This window comes from Podarcis liolepis (genome assembly GCF_965112155.1).
Source record: "Podarcis liolepis genome assembly, chromosome: 2".
Classification (NCBI taxonomy): Eukaryota; Metazoa; Chordata; class Lepidosauria; order Squamata; family Lacertidae; genus Podarcis; species Podarcis liolepis.
The window spans coordinates 113,711,233-113,732,484 of NC_139555.1; the positions used below are offsets into that span (position 1 = coordinate 113,711,233).

The 21,252-nt window shown below is 44.5% G+C and overlaps 1 protein-coding gene across 1 annotated transcript; it reads left to right on the forward strand.

Moving 5' to 3' along the window:
* The first annotated feature begins 5,175 nt into the window (after window positions 1-5,175).
* Window positions 5,176-21,061, forward strand: LOC310701530 (E3 ubiquitin-protein ligase TRIM39-like). Its single transcript, XM_083492549.1, has 8 exons — window positions 5,176-5,695; window positions 11,905-11,991; window positions 14,492-14,797; window positions 15,296-15,318; window positions 17,343-17,452; window positions 17,852-17,911; window positions 18,989-19,613; window positions 19,766-21,061. Exons 1-7 carry the CDS (start codon window positions 5,279-5,281, stop codon window positions 19,600-19,602), a joined length of 1,617 nt encoding a protein of 538 aa, XP_083348675.1. The 5' UTR covers window positions 5,176-5,278; the 3' UTR covers window positions 19,603-19,613; window positions 19,766-21,061.
* The last annotated feature ends 191 nt before the right edge of the window (window positions 21,062-21,252 follow it).

Here is a 21,252-nt window from a genome sequence, read left to right on the forward strand (position 1 = left end):
AGATGACCCATAAGTTCTGCCAGGTCTCCACAAACTAGGGGACGCAAGACAGCCATGTACAAATCTGGGGTAACTCCCATGTCTTTGCAAGTTACTTCAAAAAGAGTCAGATAACTCAGAACGTCAGTGGGGGGCTGATATTTTGGGAACACCCTCCAATTAAGAGTACTCAAAGTCAGTCCTGGAGGGGACTGTTGACGTTGGTTTCCCCCCCTCATGGGAACAAGTTCATACCTCGGTGCAAGGTTTTGAGGCATCTGCCCCTCCGGGCGCAGCTGTTCAGCTGCCGTCGCGTATCCACACGGATATGTAGAGGCCATCTCGGCTCCTTCCTCACGAGGTTGAATAACTGGCGTGCTCCTTGTGTTTTCCACAATACAGGACTCTCGCCGGCCCTTCCGGACAGTACTTAACTCACTGGTATCCACCAGCTCTCCCCCTGAATCAGGGTCTTCCGAAAACCAGGAAGCGGATTCCGCATTGGGGCTTAAATCTTGGGGGGGATTGGTCTCCACAGGAAGGGAATTGCCTCCTCCCACCAATCCCCACTGGTCTACTGTGTTCATGGTGCAATCTTGCAAAGTTGCGTCCTGCTCCATCTCCTAACTATCTCTATCCAAAAATAATAAACCACTTGTAACCCACAAGAGATACGTGCCAATTTTAAAAAATCAAAGTGCCTTTCCGCAGGGAAGTCCGATCCCACCGCTGCCACCATGTGGTAAAGCTTCGCCCCCAGTCGCTTGCTCCTCCCTCACCGGTCTCTGCTCCCCGGCCAGACTAGGTTTCTTGAGCAGGACTGGCAGGCGTGCTTACTTTTTACAAAACAGGACAAAATAACACCGGTAGAGCTGCCACCACTCCCTTTGTTCCGGGGAACCCAGAGCCACAACCCAGGGAGAAGGCTGTGCCCTGGTATTGCTGGTTATCCCCCCTCCACAGGCTGTATCCACAGACCTGCAGACAGAAATTCTACGGTAGAGCGTAACTAAGCATAAGGCAAGGAATTAGCTATTCCCCCGGAAAGGCACACAAACCAAAAACAGTTTCTTTCTTTAAAATTTATTTTAAAAGAACATAAGAAAACATGCTAAAATAGCAGGCACTTCTCTTATTTGTTACAGGCAAGAAAATAAGAACATTGCAAAGTCTAACTAACTTACATACTCACATCGAAACAAAGAGAAAATAGTTAGAGTCCTTTCAAGTCCGCATTCAAAAGCTTTTGCAGTTCTCCATCACAAAGGATGTAAGGACAGCCACTTAGATGGAACATCAGCAGCCAGGTGACTTGCAGATTGCAGAGCACGCTTTGCCAGCCATTCCCAAGATCTCTTATCCCCAGTTTCCACGTGGGTCGGAACCCCCAAAGCCAATCATAACTCTTTATTTTTCAAATTCTCCAATAACCGGCTTGCAAGCCAATCAATCTAACTTCTAGCAGCTGGGTCAATTAAAAACCCAGAGCCTAAATCAAAGGGTTCCTCCCTTCCGAGGGGTGTCTACAGATGTACATTCCCAAGCAATCAGGCCAGATAAGATCACTAAGGGAATGCAGATAGCTTCGGACCCAGGTGCTAAACCTTCCATTAAATCAAGGGTTTTCCTTTCCCATAATAAACCTTTCACACCCTGGGAGCCTGTTTGTCTGGGGTTATAGGGACAGAACTTATTTCCCATGGTCCTTGTGGCTTGCTGGTTACCCACAAGGCCTCACTCTCGTTGCTTGACCAAAGAATGGTTTCTACACAAACACTAACTTTACTACACATACGCTTCAGGTTACAGACGCTTCAGGTTACAGACTCCGCCAACCCAGAAATAGTGCTTCAGGTTAAGAACTTTGTTTCAGGATGAGAACAGAAATCGTGCTCTGGCGGCACGGCAGCAGCAGGAAGCCCCATTAGCTAAAGTAGTGCTTCAGGTTAAGAACAGTTTCAGGTTAAGTACGGACCTCCGGAACGAATTAAGTACTTAACCCGAGGTACCACTGTATAGTAGTATGTCCCTTGCACGGAGAAGACAGAGAAATGCTGTTGGAGGACAAAGAAAAGGTGGAACAGCTCATTGTTAAAATCGTTACATATATGGTTCTTAATTGTAAACTTTATGCTGATCTCTGTCAGCAATTTCTAGATCAACTCCGCATCCCCAAATGGAAACCAGAGTTGGAGGTCATACATTTTCTATTACTGGAGAATGATCAGGAGCTCACCAAGTTAGTGGCTAAATATCTCTACTTGGTTTTTTGTCGTTGAAATACACTGCAGACATCTGATCTCCCTGGAGACCAAGAGATGTGAGGATAGACTGCTCTGCCTCCTTTCTTTCAGCAAATGTTTTGTGGCACTGGGAAAGTGGTAATTCTGTATTGATTTGTTTTGGATGTTTGTATGTGCTGCCAATAAAAGGTTTGTTGATGATCGTGTTTATGGAAGACAATCTTACTCAGCTGCGAGTGATCGCCAAAGAAGAAGAGGATAGAAAAAAATAGGGGTGGGTGGCTTTTGCTGCCCAACTCCCCAAGGGACTGAGTCCCCTAAGTCCATGATCGGTCAGAGATGAATGGATGGAGGCAGGAGCAGTGGCGTAGCGTGGGGGGTGCAGGGGGGGCCGGCCGCACCGGGCGCAACATCTGGGGGTTAGGGTTAGGGGGCGCAAATCCACGGGTTAGGGGGCGCAAATTACTTGCCTTGCCCCGGGTGCTGACAACCCACGCTACGCCACTGGGCAGGAGGCAGTGAAAGCAAGGCAGATCTTTATTTTTCTGTCGCAAGAGAGTTCCCTCCCCTGCTGGCAAGTAGGCAAGAGAAACCCCCGAACCAAAAAAGAAACATCTCTTTTAAGGGTTTGCATTTTGGCTGGAGAAGAATGACATCCCCTCTACAAACAGTCCAAAATTATATCACACGTAAGGTTGGGGTTACTGTGGCTCAGGTTGGCCAAGGTGTGATATTCCTGAGGATTTAGCAAGTTTTACATAGTTCCAGCAAGTTTTTACATAGTTTTAATGAGGGTGAAAGAGGAGATGGGGACAGAGACCAGGCTAACAGCAAAAACCTTTTAATAAAGGAGATATTTATTTAACTGCTACCAGGACCAATATTACAGGAAAGAAAGGTGTTACAGGCACACAAATACAGTCATTTCACCCCTGTCTCTTAATTACAGGTAAATGTCTTAAAACAATTAATTTACATCTACTTGCAAAGGAACACAGCTAAGAATATTTCTGGGATTAATTCAAAAACAGGACCGATCATCTAGTCAGTACTTGGATATACTTCTGTTCACAAAAATAATGTTTTTAGAAGCATTTGAATTTCCCGGTATTTTAAAAGGGTGGGTGGAGTGGCTTTTTGGCTGATTGATTCAATCTCTTGTCAATTTAACACAATCATTTCTTCCATTCTGGAATGTCAATGTTTGCTATGATTTCTACGTCATCCATCTTGTTGTTCTTCATTTACAAAAGAAGGATTCGAAATACACTTTGAGTTTCCTGATACCCTAAAGGTGGGAGCCGTCGGGGAGATCTTGGGCGGTTCTTCTGAATGATAATCTTCCTGTATAATCTTCATGAAATGCTAGCATTCTGATTCTGATTCTGTCTATGCCTTTTCTCCTTGAAGACAGATCTTCCTGACTGCTTACTAAACCCTTTCCACTGCTCCGAGGTGGAGATGTTTTGCATAGCTATTGTTTCTGTTTGACTATGTGAGCCTCTTAGTTTTGTTTCAATAAAATGGAAAATAAAACCATCTATCTTGAGTAGCGATTCTTTTGATACTTTTGTCTGTGGTGAATCTGCCTGTCTGAGATTCATCGGAATGCCTGAGGGAAAATGGGTTTTAGATGAGGAAGCCTAAATAGGAAAACAGGAAAGTATGTAAATATTGGGAAACATCTTAACACAGAGAAATTTGTTTCTACATTTCTGGTGGTCCACGGTGTCAAGATTAATCTCCTAAATTTTAACTCTTAGGCAGGGTTTCATGTTTTCATATTTAATCTTTTTATTGAAAAGGTTTCAATTATAAAGTGATACAAAGATAAAGAGGAAAATAAAAGAAACATTAAAAGGTACAGAAATGTGTAGAAAGAAGCAATATACAAATATATACAATCAGTGCTTTTTTCCTAAAAAAATGTTTAGGGGTACTCTCATTTTCCTACTCATATTGAAATACTGCCCCTCAGTGAGGCCAGACTTAGATTAAAAAATGTTTAGGGTATGCGAACCCCTGCGTCCCCCCAGAATAAGAGCACTGTATACAATACAGGAAAAAGAAAATGTAGCATAATAACATCAAATTTAATATAAGAATGTATGGGAGCATATTAAATTCCATGCTTTCATATTTTCATGTCAGAAAGAACCATGTACACCACTTTGAGCTCCTTGGAGGAGAAAAGCTGGATATACCTAAATGCAATAAGTATTTTTTAAAGTTTGCTGAGACATATGAGCCAGATATTTTCCTATGTTCGATGTAAACAGTGCGGTTGAGGATAACGCATGTTATGTAACCATATAGCTGATATTGGGATTTCAACAACTGCTTGAATGTATCTTCCCAAATAATTAATGACTTGGACAGCTTCTGCATTTCCCCACAGTTTGGCAAACTTAAAAACGAATTTTAAAATGTGTTAAACCATGTACAGTGGTACCTCAGGTTAAGTACTTAATTTGTTCCGGAGGTCCGTTCTTAACCTGAAACTGTTCTTAACCTGAAGCACCATTTTAGCCTTTGGGGCCTCCTGCTGCCACCACACCGCCAGAGCACGGTTTCTGTTCTCATCCTGAAGCAAAGTTCTTAACCTGAAGCATTATTTCTGAAGAAGTGTGCATGCACACGAAAGCTCATACCAAGAACTAACTTAGTTGGTCTTTAAGGTGCTACTGGAAGGAATTTTTTTTATTTTGACTATGGCAGACCAACACGGCTACCTATCTGTAACATTATTTCTGGGTTAGCAGAGTCTGTAACCTGAAGCGTATGCAACCCGAGGTATCACTGTATTATAGTTCTTAATCAAACTGAAGTAGTTCCCTGTGTATATATGGCCGGAGTCAGACTTGTGCCCACCAAAAGAGGGGGGGTAGGTAGGTGTGTCTCTCTCTTTTTTTGGAGTGGGCGGGTTGCAAGTCATCACAATACAGAATCTCAGTACAAGAACTGACACTCCCCTCTTCTCCTCCTTCTCACTCTTTGAAGCGGGAAACTGTTGGCAGCTTCAGTTTTCTCTTCTCTTTCTCTCTACAAGCAAAGCCATGGCTTCTGCAAACCCAGTCCAGTCCCTTCTCAATGAGCTCGCTTGCTCCCTCTGCCTGAAGGAGTTCATGGACCCAGTGATGCTCATCGGATGCGGGCATAACTTCTGCAACGCTTGCATCACCAAGCACTGGAAAGGCTCCCTTAAGAACGTCTGCTGCCCTCGGTGCAAGAAGGGTTTCTTGAAGGCCAAGCTGCAGCAAAACGGGCCGCTGAAGAACATGGTGGAGGCAAGTCGGCAGATCACCTGGGGAAGCCTGAAAGAGTCAGCCACGTCCGAGAGCACATGCCCTTCGCACAAGGAGCCTCTGACACTTTTCTGCCAAGGGGACAGCATCCTGATCTGTGCAAAGTGTGAGGTTCAGCATCAGGACCACACCATCCTGCCCATACAGAAGGCTATTGACGAGCGAAAGGTAATAATAGACGGAGCTTTCAGATAGAGGGGGTGTGTGTGTGTGTGGCAAAACTATGCACAGTGGTACCTCAGGTTATAGTCACTTCAGGTTACATACGCTTCAGGTTACAGACCCCACTAACCCAGAAATAGTACCTCGGGTTAAGAACTTTACCCCAGGATGAGAACAGAAATCGTGTGGCGGCAGCAGGAAGCCCCATTAGCTAAAGTGGTACCTCAGGTTAAGAACGGTTTCAGGTTAAGAACGGACCTCCAGAACGAATTAAGTTCTTAACCCGAGGTACCACTGTAATTGTTATTAATGTTTCTTTAGAATAGGTTGCGTCTTGCCCAAAGTCAAATTTCAGCTAGGACTCTGCCTCAGTGCCCTTTAAGATGTCCCATTTAAGACCCATTCAACTTTTGAGGCCACTAGCCATAAAAAAGAAAAATGACAACACGCAAAATTAAATTAAGGCACCAAAAAAAGGGGGGTGAGTGGGGTTTTTTTATATAATCAACAGACCTGGAAGGATGTGTTTGTGATGGTCTAACCTTATGCCTTCAGAACATATATTATTTTATTTATCAATGTTTTAAACTTTTTAATGTGGCAGAATCTGTATCAGTTAACAAAAAGAAATGCGTCTTTTGCCAAATCACATCTCTCATTTGTTTAAATCTGTAGCCCTAAATTGAAAAACAAGTTGCCAGACTTATTAAATGCCAAAAAAAAAAAACACAAAACCACTCCACAAGTGTCTAATGGCGGTGTAAAGGCAGAGCCAGACACAAAATGGAGGCCGAGGTTGGCATAATCAGCTGGCAATTACTAACATCACTTTTTACTGCTCTCTGATCCATCTTTGGAAATAGCTGAAATCTTTCCCACAGTATCTTCCTTGTGGCAAGCAGTTCCATAGCTCAGTTTTCCTCCATCTGCTCTGGAGGTATTGTGACTCAGCCTCCCCATGTTAGGCAGAATTTAGTGATCCCTTCCCATCCCCACCTTTCTCTCAAATTATTTTTACCCATCTCCTGTAATTTCTTCTCCCAATCCCCTTTTGCATTCAACTTGTACCTTATTCCTCATCCCCAAACTGTTAGTTTTCTTTCATCCCTCCCCCTGCCCTGGTCATTTCACATTCACTTCTGCCTCCTATAAGAGCTTTCCATTCCTATTCCCTTGCTTTCTATCCCTATTTCATTTATTTATTTACCGTATTTTTTGCACCATAACACTCACTTTTTTCCTCCTAGAAATTAAGGGGAAATGTCTGTGCGTGTTATGGAGCGAATGCCTGCGGGTGGCGGGGGATCTGCTGCAGTCGTGAGCAGAGGATCCATGGTTCCCCTTCCTTCCCTCCTCCGTGGTTACAAAGCATGGATCCACATGGATCCTCAGGATTTTTGCATTGGGCTACTCCAAACTCACTGTCAAATCACATGTCTGTGGCCACAGCACGAACCACAAAAATCATATATCCACTATTTCGTTTAGAATATTTTTTTCTTGTTTTCCTCCTCTAAAAACTACGTGCGTGTTATAGTCTGGTGCGTGTTATAGAGCGAAAAATACGGTAATCAATACGTTGTTGGGGGAAAGCTGCCTGGGCCTCATCACTTCTCAAGTTCTAACAAAAGTCTGGGTGAGGTTAGGAGGACATGTAAGTCATGAGTTTTCAGAAAACGAAACTGAAAAAAGCAGCCCTTATGCTGTCTTCACAGCAAGAGTCTGCGCCCTTCAACCTACTCTGTACTATCTGCATGAGTTGTAAGCCTCAATATCCACCTTGGAGCAGGCAAGCCAGAACACAGATGTGTGTGAACCTTCTTTCATTTTTATTTTTTATTTCAGCCCCTTCATGCCTGCCTTCTACTCAGAACCTTGCGTGTTATCAGTCAAGCATCCAAGTGTTCTGACTAGGTCCAGCTGTGCTGAAAGTTTTGAAACCAGATAACACCAGCTGCACACATTCCTATGGGTCCTTTGTTCTGGGTTTTTTCTTCCTTGTTTTTTTGCTTGGGAGTTGGAACCTTATTGCAACAATAAAAGATCAGGCTTCCAAGCCGCTGTTTTGCTTCAATTGGCCTGGCTGTGGTCTTGCTTGAACTAGCAGAGCTAGTGAAGTTGAGAAATTTAAGTATCCTACCCCAAGTTTTGTCCTTGTCACTTGTGAATGTGTACTTCCCTCAGCACTGTCTGCTGCGGCCCCTATCCTCTTTTTAGAATGTGGGGATTAGGTGTGCCATGGCAAAGCAAAGAAGTGCTTGGGTGCACTGTGGCCAAAGTTTCCTGTTTAGGGAAGTTTTTAATGTTTAATGTTTTATCATATTTTTAATATTCTGTTGGGAGCCGCCCAGAGTGGCAGGAGAAATTATTATTATTATTATTATTATTATTATTATTATTATTATTATTATTCCCTTACGTGGTGCCTGTGTGGTAAACCAGTTGCATGAGAAGCGAACTAAGCTGGGAAAGTACACTGGTACCTCGGGTTACATACGCTTCAGGTTACAGACTCCGCTAACCCAGAAATAGTACCTCGGGTTAAGAACTTTGCTTCAGGATAAGAACAGAAATTGCATGGCAGCGGCGTGGCAGCAGCAAGAGGCCCCATTAGCTAAAGTGGTCTTCAGGTTAAGAACAGTTTCAGGTTAAGAATGGACCTCCGGAACGAATTAAGTATGTAACCAGAGGTACCACTGTATAAGGGTTCCTCCCTCTCGCTTTTTAGATTATGTGGTTGTTTTGAAGTCAAACCACTGCATTAGCAACATCAAAGTGACCTCCCTGGCATGCCAGTCTAGGCAGTGTCTATGGAGGTCTTGGGCTGCCCAGGCTACAAGACCCCCTGTAGTGAAATTGGGAAATCTCAGTATGCCAAACGCTGGTTCACGCAGGAGTGAGGCATTGTGGGAGAGATAAATTTGTGGCCTTCTGGGGAATGGTTGTGTTAACGGAGAAATCTGAGGGCTCCCTTGGACAAAAAAACAAGGACACTAGTCAGGAATACCAGAGCAAAACAGGAGCCAGTAGGCTTGGTCTTTATTGAAGACTATCATGACAGGACTCCCACCTGCCACAAGGTGGAACAAGATGGAAGCCCTGAACAAAAGAGAACCCAAACTTTTATTAGCTGCTAATCCCCATGTTACCCCCCCCCAAACTACATCACTCATACATCACGGTTACATCATGAAAGGGGAGGTCTGGTGGCAGTAATCTGAGCATCCTGGACCCTGCCCCATGGTTCTCCTTGCCCTCCACCAAACCCCCATCAAGTGTAACAAAAAAGATATTTACATTTCCCTGTTTCCCAGCCAAGTTAATCACACCCTTTTGTCTTCATCTGGGTTTGTTATTTCTGGAATGGCTACCTTTCTGGCACTCAGGTATCAGGATGTCAGGGATTATCACTCAGGCAGAGGGGCTGCTGAGTAGCTGAGCTCACATGTCTATATGAATTTCTGAAGTTTTCCCAGTGAGCCAGTACACAGATACTGTACATTTATCAGTGAAATGTTACATTTGGTATCGTGCAGCAAAGGCCCTTTGAATAGATAGGAAGAAACTGTGATGTAGTGTTTTGTGGGGACAAATCACAAAAGTCACAAAAGCGATTGTGCTGATTTTGGTAGTGGGCTGCATGTGCCGGATATCTGCTGGAGGGGCAACCCCCCCAACATATACATAAATTCCTGCAACAGTTGTTTGGTCTCTTTAAACTTAAAACTCCCTTTCTTTAGAAGTGTGAGTCAATTCCATCTTGACCCTAGGCAGGATGAGAGCTTATCTGATTTGCAGACCCTGGCACAGCTAGGTGTAGATTGGGTTGTAAATAAGGCACAGGAGGCTATAAAGTAATTTACAGTTTCGGAGCCTGGTACTTGTAAGAGAAGCCTGGGAACGAAGAAAGAGCCTTTTGAACTATTGTTGCTGTGTGAATGTGGTTTTAGCTAGTTATATTTTACAATGTTTTTATTTTTTGTTTGTAACCTTCTAAGAAACGTGCAACTTTTTGAGTGGCTTGTTCAATAAACTTGGAAAAGGAATTTTTGTCTTTTGTACTCTGTGCCTTTGCTCGGGGAAGCTAAACTGGTGCCTGACCGTTTGGACACCTACCTGTTGAATTTCTGTCTGCGTCTCGGTAAAGTGACTCAGGGCTGGGCCAACCCGGTAAATATCGAAGGGGGGTTCTCCTCCTTGAACCGCATACAAGGGTGGTCCAGGAAAGGAGGTGTTTGGCAGCTTTACCATTTGGCCTTTGATTTGCAACAACTACAGATCTCTCCCCCTTCCTGGCCAAGTCCTGCCGGTGTCTAGGAGGAATGGTCAGGGGGGATGGATAGTCCCACTCACTACACACACACCCCCCTCGGCCTCACTGATGTGGTCCAAAGGAAAGTGTTATGGAAATTACGGGGGGGGGGGAGACATCTTTAAAGTTGTTAACAGTTAAAAATATTATACCTGAATGTATCCTTTCGACTTGACAGCTCAGGGAATATACCTAGCTTTATGAAATATATAGGGACACGGGTGGCGCTGTGGTCTAAACCACTGAGCCTCTTGGGCTTGCCGATCGGAAGGTCAGCGGTTCGAATCCCTGTGACGGGGTGAGCTCCCGTTGCTCGGTCCCTGCTCCTGCCAACCTAGCAGTTCGAAAGCACGTCAAAGTGCAAGTAGATCAATAGGTACTGCTCTGGCGGGATGGTAAACAGCGTTTCCGTGCACTGCTCTGGTTCACCAGAAGCAGCTTAGTCATGCTGGCCACATGACCCAGAAGCTGTCTGCGGACAAACGTCGGCTCCCTCGGCCAATAAAGCAAGATGAACGCCACAACCCCAGAGTTGTCCGCGACTGGACCTAACAGTCAGGTACTTTACCTATGAATTGTATAAAATCAACACCTTTGCCAAGTTCCTCCATTCCAACACCATTTTGCCCTTGGAAAAAGGACTTTTCCCCCTGCCACCTCCCCAAACTTGAAGACATGTATACACTCCAGGAAATGCCTAGAGGTGATAATTGCTGGGATCATTGTTCTCCAAGCCAGAGCTCATCACCAGACTTGCCTCAGGCTCCAAACATGCAAAGGAAGTTCTATTGTACTTTGTGTTGTGGGACTTCAGAGGTGTTTGCCTATGCTAATCTTATACAGTGGTACCGCAGGTTACATACACTTCAGGTTACATACACTTCAGGTTACATGCGCTTCAGGCTACAGACTCACTAACCCAGAAATATTACCTCAGGTTAAGAACTTTGCTTCAGGATGAGAACAGAAATTGTGCTCTGGCGGTGCAGCGGCAGCAGGAGGCCCCATTAGCTAAAGTGGTGCTTCAGGTTAAGAACAGTTTCAGGTTAAGAACGGACCTCCGGAACGAATTAAGTACTTAACCTGAAGTACCACTGTACCTGGGTCTTGCCCTGCCATGTCTGCTTATGGTAATCTTGTACCAAGGACTTGTCCGGACATGTTTGCCAAGGTTAAACTAGTGTAATCCCTGTCTACCCCTCCTCTTTTGTGACATGTCAGTGATGTAGCAATGATGCTGTACGAACTGTATTCTGGGATATGGTGGGGAAGTTTTAAAAGTCTTTGTCACCCCATCCTCGGGGTTCAAAATTCCTCTTTGAACCTGTTGTGCAATAAACTTTGGTCTACAGCTATTTGCTCTGGTTGGTGGCTGGACTCCTTCCTTTATTCCGCAGGGACCCGCGGCCTTGGGTGACTGAGCAGCCTCACACCTAGATTTTTCCATAACAGAAAGCAGAGCAATACATTTGGCACCAGGAGTTGCCGAAAGGAGAAGTACAAGGCACCAACCAACCACTTCTAGTAGCATTGCAGAATATAGCCAGTTTTCCCTGTTATTTGCATCCAGGAGAAAAAATATGCTTGCCAATAAAATTTGCACTATATTCTGCTACATGTCTGGAAGTGGCTTTTATTCCACGTAGAAGCTTAGATATATTGCAGAACTCAACTGTCAGAGAAACAGAACCAACTGTCCTATGAATGCAGCCTGAATGTGGGCAGGGGGACTGAGTTGTATTCTGGGGCAGGAAACCGCAAAGAAACTGCAACTACCTTTGACTCCTGAATGCTAGGACCTTTTCTCCAAGTTCTTACACCTGAGAAGTCTAACTGTAATGTGTCTGAAGGCAGGAACAAACTAAAATCCAATTCTCTCCTCCCCTTCACAACTTCCTCTTAGGAGCAAATTCTGAGCAAGCTGAAGCAACGACAAGCTTCGGTGGAAAGGTTCAAAGAAGCTCTTGCATGTGGTGCCAAGGAACTGCTGGTAAGTCTTGCATAAGCACTCAGCACCTACAGATGGATGCATGGTTTACATGAGACAGCATATGAGGCCTGCTGTGGACTGGGAGAAGTCCCTGCCCCACTGCTATGCCTTATCTCATTCCCCAGGAGGAGAGAGAGAGAGAATTAAGAAGCTATTTGATAGTCATTTTTAAGTAACTGAATGTCAGGCACTTACTCAAGAGACCAAATTTTATTTTCTGTTGCTCTGGATGGTAAGACCCAAACCAATGGGTTCAAGTTACTCTCTCTCTCTCTCTCTCTCTCTCTCTCTCTCTCTCTCTCTCTCTGTGTGTGTGTGTGTGTCTGTGTGTGTGTCTGTGTGTTTATTTTCATTATGCAGTAACACAGCATATTAAAACCATCAAAACAACCAAGCTGTGAGTACTCAGGGCAGAAGTCCTGTCCAAACAACCACACTCTGACCATCTTAGAATCATAGAATCATAGAGTTGGAAGAGACCACAAGGGCCATCGAGTCCAACCCCCTGCCAAGCAGGAAACACCATCAGAGCACTCCTGACATATGGTTGTCAAGCCTCTGCTTAAAGACCTCCAAAGTAGGAGACTCCACCACACTCCTTGGCAGCAAATTCCACTGTCGAACAGCTCTTACTGTCAGGAAGTTCTTCCTAATGTTTAGGTGGAATCTTCTTTCTTGTAGTTTGGATCCATTGCTCCATGTCCGCTTCTCTGGAGCAGCAGAAAACAACCTTTCTCCCTCCTCTATGTGACATCCTTTTATATATTTGAACATGGCTATCATATCACTCCTTAGCCTCCTCTTCTCCAGGCTAAACATGCCCAGCTCCCTTCGCCGTTCCTCATAAGGCATCGTTTCCAGGCCTTTGACCATTTTGGTTGCCCTCCTCTGGACACGTTCCAGTTTGTCAGTGTCCTTCTTGAACTGTGGTGCCCAGAACTGGACACAGTACTCCAGGTGAGGTCTGACCAGAGCAGAATACAGTGGCACTATTACTTCCCTTGATCTAGATGCTATACTCCTATTGATGAGGCCCAGAATTGCATTGGCTTTTTTAGCTGCCGCGTCACACTGTTGGCTCATGTCAAGTTTGTGGTCAACCAAGACTCCTAGATCCTTTTCACATGTACTGCTCTCAAGCCAGGTGTCACCCATCTTGTATTTGTGCCTCTCATTTTTTTTGCCCAAGTGCAATACTTTACATTTCTCCCTGTTAAAGTTCATCTTGTTTGTTTTGGCCCAGTTCTCTAATCTGTCAAGGTCGTTTTGAAGTGTGATCCTGTCCTCTGGGGTGTTAGCCACCCCTCCCATCTTATGAGAGGGCTACCTAAGCTACCACGTTGCTTGCACACTTTCCAGTCCATTAAATAGTGCATCATCGTTTTTTATTTCAGTCCTCACATAAGAACAAAAAGTTCTTGCCTGAACATTAGAAAGAGCTTCCTGACAGTATGAACTGCCCACTAGTTTGAGGCTTGTTTATACGTTGCACTGAATGCAAGTACAAGCTGTTGTATCTGTCTACTCATGTTGTTGGCACCCGCCTGTCACAAGAGACAATGGAGTGCGCCTCTGAGGGTGAAGTCAAACATTAGCAGCAATGAAGTGACCTCCCCAGGGTGCAAGCCTGGGTGGTGTGTATGGAGGTCCTGAGCTGCCCAGACAACAAGACACCCCCCCCCCGCCCACGCTGGTGTGGTCCAAAGGAAAACAGAGCAATACTCACGTATGTGTGAAATTAATCAAAAAGAGGCTGCGGACATACCATACATTTATTTTATTTTTAAATATATTTTATTAGATTTTCTTCCAACTATACAAAGGTAAAAATCACCATAACAGAAACAATAGTCGCACACGCACACAACTGTATGTCAAAACAATTTCAAATCCAAAAATAGGGATTCCAAAAATAGGGAAATCTTCCCTCCACCCCCTCCTCTGATTCCTTAATTTTTCTTTTCAACTGCCTATCATTACTACTACACAAAAAATTTCAACCATTTTTTTCCTATTATATTTCTGAAATTACAAGTGTTCTTAAAATCCTGCCAGTGTGTCAACTTGTTTACAATACTTTTGCATATATATAATAAACATTTCCCATTCTTTTCTGAATTTGTCGTCTTGGCTTCTGAGCTTTCCAGTTCATTTTTGGCATATTCTATCAACTTGATTTGCCAGGGACATACCATACATTTAAAGCATACAGCTTCATTCAAAGAATCCTGAGAACTGTAGCCCTCAGAGCTACGCTTCTCAACACCCTTAACAAACTACACTTCCCAGGATTCTATGGGGCTAAGTCATGTGTTTTAAATGCATTGTCTGTAGGCAGCCAAATAATAACATGAAATCTGTTGGGAAAGGCAGTGGGTAAGATGCTTGCAGGCCTATGATCCAGTCATCAAAGGTTTAGCATATATAGTTTGAACCTACTGTTCTGCTGCGAGGAATAATTTTCTTGTTTGGCTTGTTCTTTGTTTCTGTCTCACTACAGGATCAGGCAAGCCTTGCACACCAGGCGTTAGTGACTGAGGTCGAAAACTTCTGCCAGTCTTTGAAGGATCAGGCGCAGTTCCTGGTGCTCTACCTGGAAGAGCTGAAAAGCACAATCTTAAAGAAGAAGAAGGAAGACGACAGCAAATATACCAGGGATGTGACTCAGCTCAATGTCTTGACCAGTGCTGTAGAGAAGATGTGTTCTCAGCTAGGGGTTGAGCTCCTGAAAGGACCATCCCAAGTCAATGTCTTGATCAGTGAGGCAGAGAAGATTCATCGTCACCGATCGGATGAATTTTGCAAGGTGAGAATGTTATAAAAAATGCAAGCTCCTGCAGTGAGGATTGCGAAGCCCAGGTTTCAGAAATCACCATGGGATTTTGCACTGCTCATGCAGCAGCACGAGCGGTTTTCAAAGTGCAAATTTCAGACATGGTTCATTTGCAGTCGTAATCCCTGTCCTGTTGTGGGGAACTGAACCCTGTGCAGCACAATCCATTACAGCTCCTGATGGATTAAATCTGCTCACTGTGTGGCAACTGCAGTTCCTAGTTGCGCCAATCTCTGTGCTACAATTAAACATGAGACTGGTGGAATAATTCCTTAAAAACAGCGGCACGGGTGCACTTGCGGGGTGGAAATTCTCTCATGTCACCACAGAGCCCTGCAAAATGGTAAGACACACCAAACTGGGATCCCGGTGGATTTTAATGGGAGTTGACTTTTTACAACTTTATAGATATCCTTTTTTCATCTCCCTACAAACTTGACTACTCGTTTTCTCTGTTTCTCCTTCTTCTAGGAAGATGAAACGTTCACCGACTGGTATGTATCTTATATGTATTATTTTTATTGGTTTTCCAAATTATTACAAACCAGTCCAAATTATTTAAATTTAATACAAAATGTTTTCCCACTCCTGTTGCAAACATATGTTCATTACTTCCTGATGTAGCCACTTCATTCTTGTTTAAACTCCTCTTCATCCTTCTCTTGATGTTAGTCCATTCTCACAGCCGACCTTGCTAGTTTCCTCACATTCAGCACCTCTGTTACTTTTCATAAATATAAAATCCATTTCACGTTTGTGGTCCTGCATAAACGTTGTTCCCAGACCTCGTGTGTGTAGATAGTTAATTCCCATCCTCCTTTGTTCGGTCACATTCCATTCCTTGGAGATCATTCCTTCCTCTGTTCACCAACAGGTTGCGGCTATAAATAACTCTCCATCATGATGACCAATCTCTGCCATTAAAATTTCACTCTGGAGTTCTTCCTCAGCACGCAGTTAAAAAAACCCAGCCTTTTCACAAACACAGGCTCTTGCCAGATTTAGTTAAGCAGCCATTCATCTTCTTTTAATTGCTCCCTTAAACTGTTCCAGTCCAAAGATAATTTAAATAAAGTCCATTCAACCTTGGTCGAGGGGGGAGGACATAATAAAATGTTGTTAAATCCTTTGCTGAGCATAATAATAATAATAATAATAATAATAATAATAATAATTTATTTATATCCTGCCCTCCCCAGCCGAAGCCAGGCTCAGAGCGGCTAACAACAGTAAAATGATAAAACATTCTAAAATCATTTCATTATAAAATAATTCCAATCAGATTAATGGCAACCAATTGGGCTAGGGTTCTGTGAGGATTGCCAAAGGAGGGAGTCAGGCTGTGCCCTGGCCAAAGGCCTGGTGGAACAGCTCTGTCTTGTAGGCCCTGCGGAAAGATGTCAAGTCCCGCAGGGCCCTAGTTTCTTGTGACAGAGCGTTCCACCAGATCGGAGCCACAGCCGAAAAAGCCCTGGCTCTAGTTGAGGCCAGCCTAACCTCTCTGTGGCCTGGGACCTTCAAGATGTTTTTGTTTGAAGACTGTAAGTTCCTCTGTGGGACATACCAGGAGAGGCAGTCCCATAGGTACGAAGGTCCTAGGCCATATAGGGCTTTGAAAGTTAAAACCAGCATCTTAAATCTGATCCTGTACTCCACCGGGAGCCAGTGCAGCTGGTATAGCACCGGGTGAATGTGATCTCGCAGCGAAGACCCCATAAGGAGTCTCGCCACGGCATTCTGCACCTGCTGGAGTTTCTGGGTCAGTCTCAAGGGCAGCCCCACGTAGAGCGAGTTACAATAATCCAGTCTGGAGGTGACCGTCGCGTGGATCACAGTGGCTAGGTCAGGGCGAGAGAGGTAAGGAGCCAACTGCTTAGCTTGGCGGAGATGAAAAAATGCCGCCTTTGTTATAGCTGCAATCTGCGCCGCCATGGAAAGGGAGGTGTCGAAGATTACACCCAAACTCTTAACGGACGGTGCTGGCACTAATTGCACCCCCGCAAGAGATGGGAGTTGCCCCCCCAATCCCATATCGTCCCGACCCAGCCAAAGGTCCTCTGTCTTTGAAGGATTTAACTTCAACCGGCTCCCACGTAACCATCCAGCCACAGCTTCCAGACATCTGATAAATCAAATGCCTCCTCTTATCTTTTCCTCGGTGTCAGACAAAATAACATAGCTATGAAAACACACGGCTCATTCATTTTGCAGGGGAGGTCAAGAATCAACTGGTATGTATCTCATCCTTTTGCCTCCTCCCTCCACCTTCCACAAGTAGAATTTTTTACGTCTCTCTCCAGAGGATCTTTTGCACTAATCATGGCCTTTAGATCTGTCCGTTATCACCATCTTAACATAAGTGTGGTGGGAGATACACTTGGACTGTTTTCCTGATGGTTCAATACCTTCAGTGACACGTTTGTGTGTGTGTAATTTTGTGTTCCTCAAAAGTTCATTTTTGCAGAAGCAAATCAACAGAAGACAAGTGAACAGCATGCTATTGTTTTCCCCTCTCCAGGTTTGGTGAAGAACATTATAAGGAAAGCAGTTCTGGGGATCTGGAAAACAAATGCTACGAAATCACTGAGCTAAATAAAACTTTGAAGAAGACGTTTCAGAAATTCAAAGGTATCAGTAAGCAGGAGAGAAATGGATGGTTCACTTCCTGTGATAGAGTGGAACAAGGCTATCGGCTTCAGTCCTGGCTCACAGTCCTGGAGCGCCTTTGGGTGTGATGCCCTTGGTGGACCCCTACTCTTGAGAAGGCCCCTTCCTCCTCACAGCTCTCTTCAGTGCCCATTCACTTGCAGCAGAGCAGAATTTAAATTGCGATACGGCACACTAAATTACAACCACAAACATGCAATTAAAAATCAGTCAGAATATTTGGTGTGATGGTTGTGCAGTCCCTCATCTTCAGTCACCAATCCTCAGACAAGCTGCAGAAAACATCACTGAAGTTCATCCACAAAAGGGTTTAGGGACCCCTATTCTAATGCTTTCTGTTATCCTCCCTGCCCTTTCTAGATCAGATGGCAACTGAGCTGTGGAAAGCCAGAAACGAAGTCCAGAAGAAATATGAAAAAGGTGAGTTCACTGGGGGATAACTGAGAGTCAAACTGGACTTGGTGTGGCAGATCCACGAACAGGATCCCTTGTGATGGCAGTTGTACACCATGGCCCTTATTGGGATGCTGTACTATGGTGATGGAGCCCAGAAATGGTCATGGTACTCAAAGGATGTGGGCAACCTTTCCCCTCCTGATGCTGCTGAACCCAGCATCCCTTGCAATCATGGATAAAGGTGAAGGAAATTCTTCTTCCTCTTATGTATTTATTTATTTATATTCTGCCTTTCCCCCTGACAGCCTCAAGTGTCAGGGACATGGCTGAATCGGAGGAGGAAGAGTCGGACTTGGGAGATGAAAGATTGCTAGTACAAGGAGAGACAGATTCTGACTCTGGAGATGAAAGATGGCAGACAGAGCAGGAGGAAGTGGGCTCGACTCTCCCCCTTCACCAAGAGTTCTCTGACTCAGCTAGAGCAGCTCACAAGAAGGGGGAGAAATAGATGGCAGTAGGGAAGTTGCTAGGCAACCAGCAGAGAGTCAGAGGTCAGAGTTCCTCCTTTGAGAGAGGGGTGTGGGAATTCCCCCCTCCTCCTCCTCATTCCAGGAGAGCTGTAAAGGTCAGAATGCAGTGGAAGTGCAACAGGGGAAAGGCTGGACGTTGGCATATTTTCTGTTGTGACCAAGGCGGAGTTTCAGAATGAGCAACTCCTTTCAAGAGCGGCAGGCTGGGAGCCACTCTCTGAGTGTAACTTGTAAATGAACGCACCATAAAACTGCCAGGGAGTCATTAATGCTTATCGAGGCTTGCTTGAGATCGTTACATCAAGGCAGCTTACCGATAAAAATAAGAAACACTAAAAACATAGGAAAACCAATAATTAAACAACTAAACATTGATAGTATTTTATCTCCATCTATTATACATCATACAAATAATTACAATAAAAACAGTACATTTTTATTACAATTTTTAAAAAGTAAACGGCATAGATTTTTTTATTATATCAAGTAGTATATATTTAGAAATAAATACAGTAATTTTTTTTTCAGCAGAGCAGCTTAGCCATCCTATAACCTCCCCTTCCTCTTGCAGAATTTGTGTACTTGGATCGTGACACAGCACACACCTCGCTGGTCCTTTCAGAGGACCAGGGGAGTGCCTGGGAGTCGCACGAGTCGCCTGAGGAGATGCCTTATCACCCTGAGAGATTTGAGAACCGTCAGTGTCTGCTGGGCTTAAACGGATACACCTCGGGGAGAGTCTACTGGGAAGTTGATGTGGAAAAGGCGAAAGAATGGGGTGCTGGGGTGGCCAGAAAATCTGTGGAGAGGAAGGGCCCTCTGGACTTTAAACCTGATGCCGGAATCTGGGGAGTAGGCCTAGACAGAGTTGGGTTAGACAAGGGGTACTGGGCTTTCACCCTTCAAGGTCCTATTCCCTTGACCATGCCAAAACCCCTCAAGAAGATCCAGGTGTATCTAGATTACGACAAAGGGGAGGTGTCATTTTGCAATGCCACCGATGCTGAAACCTTCATCTTTACCTTCCCTCCGGCCGCATTCAACGGAGAAGAAATCTATCCCTGGTTTTGGGTTGGGAAGGGGGCTATCAAAATATGCCAGTTAGAACCAGAAGATATCCAGCTCAAACTGGTAGAGGCTGGGCTTATTAAACCTCGGGATTACAGTGGTATCTTTGGTTTTTGATAAAAGATACAGTGGTACCTCGGGTTAAGTACTTAATTCGTTCCAGAGGTCCATTCTTAACCTGAAACCGTTCTTAACCTGAAGCACCACTTTAGCTAATGGGGCCTCCCACTGCCGCTGCATGATTTCTGTTCTCAACCTGAAGCAAAGTTCTTAACCCAAGGTACTATTTCTGGGTTAGCAGATTCTGTAACCTGAAGCGTATGTAACCTGAGGTACCACTGTACTATGATTTCTGAGGAATCTCCTCTTTGTAGGCATTCCCTGGATTTGCAATTCCTAAGCACTCTTACTTCCTATTGCAATACATTCCCCTTTGTAAGTTGGGGTCTGTGGCCACCTCCCTCCTTGCTTCCTCTGCTTAAATCACTTGGGTGGGAACGGCCTCAGGGCATCTTCCTGTATGGAAATCTTAAGTACCGGTCAGGTGGTTAAGCATGTGACCCTGTTTCTTTTTAGGGAAAGGCGCACAAACGATTGCAGCAGTTGTATGTATGGGGCTGTAGCCAACCTAGTGACACACTGGGATTTCTCCTTGCATGATGGAATGTTCTCTCCCTCTGCTCCCCTGCTCCCCCCAACCTATTTTTGAGGTCCTTCCAACGCTCTATGGCAGTTTGGGGGAGGGGGGAAGTCTCATTGTGCAAGTAGAAATCCTGGTGCTGGCGGGACGCATTAGTTGAACACTTCCCTCAGCTTCCATGCCTATCGATGCAATGCTGGGTGTGGAATTAATCAGGACATATTTTCGGTGCATGCATTGTTTATTTTGGGGGGGGTGGAGTGGTGTGGAATGCAACGTGCATTGCTTTGTTGGGATGTCTCTATCAATACTGTTGGTAACCTGGTACCATCCAGATGTTTTAGACTACAACTCTCATCGTCCTCAGGCAGCATGGCCATATGGAGTTTAGAACATCTGGAGGGCGTCAGGTTGGCAATGGCACATGCGCACGCACGCACACAAACACACACACACTCCATTGGTGGCACAGCAGTTTGGCACTGAAGTGGAGGGAAGGCACCAACATCAAAATAAATAAATCCAGCCCCACATGAATCTCCCTTGAGGCACTGTCAAAGAACACAATACTCTCTGGTTTTCTATGTGCTGTGTTCTATGCAAAACCCCTTGGTGACAGAGCATGCAAAAATACTGTGTTGCTTTGTTTTGCAGCGCCCCTGACAAAATTAGAAATCAAAGTGCATTGGGCTGACTAAGCAGTGGAGGTTCTCTGTTCTATTTCCCACTTTTGGTGTTAATGTAACTTTCTCACTGTGCCAGCTGAACATACATTTAAACTGCCTGTTATCACTGATTGTAATTTTCACACCTCATTGCCATCCAGCTCCCACCTAATCATTTTCTCATATATACTTGCCAACTATGATTTCCTTTTCTGCATCTAACAAAGTAGGCTGTAGTCCACAAAAGCTTATGCCATAATAAATTTGTTATAAGTTTTGTGTGTGTTTAACTTGGTTTCACTCCCCGCTCCAATGAAAATCCAGTGTCCTGCCACTAAAATAAACCATAGAAATGAAGCAAATATAGTTAAGATAAAACTTATAAAACTCCTAAAAGGCAAGTCCTGCTTTCAGACTCTTAGAAAAATCAGTAGGGCCTCGAATTTTGATTAACACAAATGA

Bases quoted from the DNA above. Each gene is read 5' to 3' on its own strand.
- LOC310701530 (XM_083492549.1), top strand. From the start codon at position 5,279: ATGGCTTCTGCAAACCCAGTCCAGTCCCTTCTCAATGAGCTCGCTTGC. The intron at 14,798-15,295 runs GTGAGAATGTTA...TCCTTCTTCTAG, and splicing joins GATCGGATGAATTTTGCAAG to GAAGATGAAACGTTCACCGA. The intron at 15,319-17,342 runs GTATGTATCTTA...TCCCCTCTCCAG, and splicing joins GATGAAACGTTCACCGACTG to GTTTGGTGAAGAACATTATA.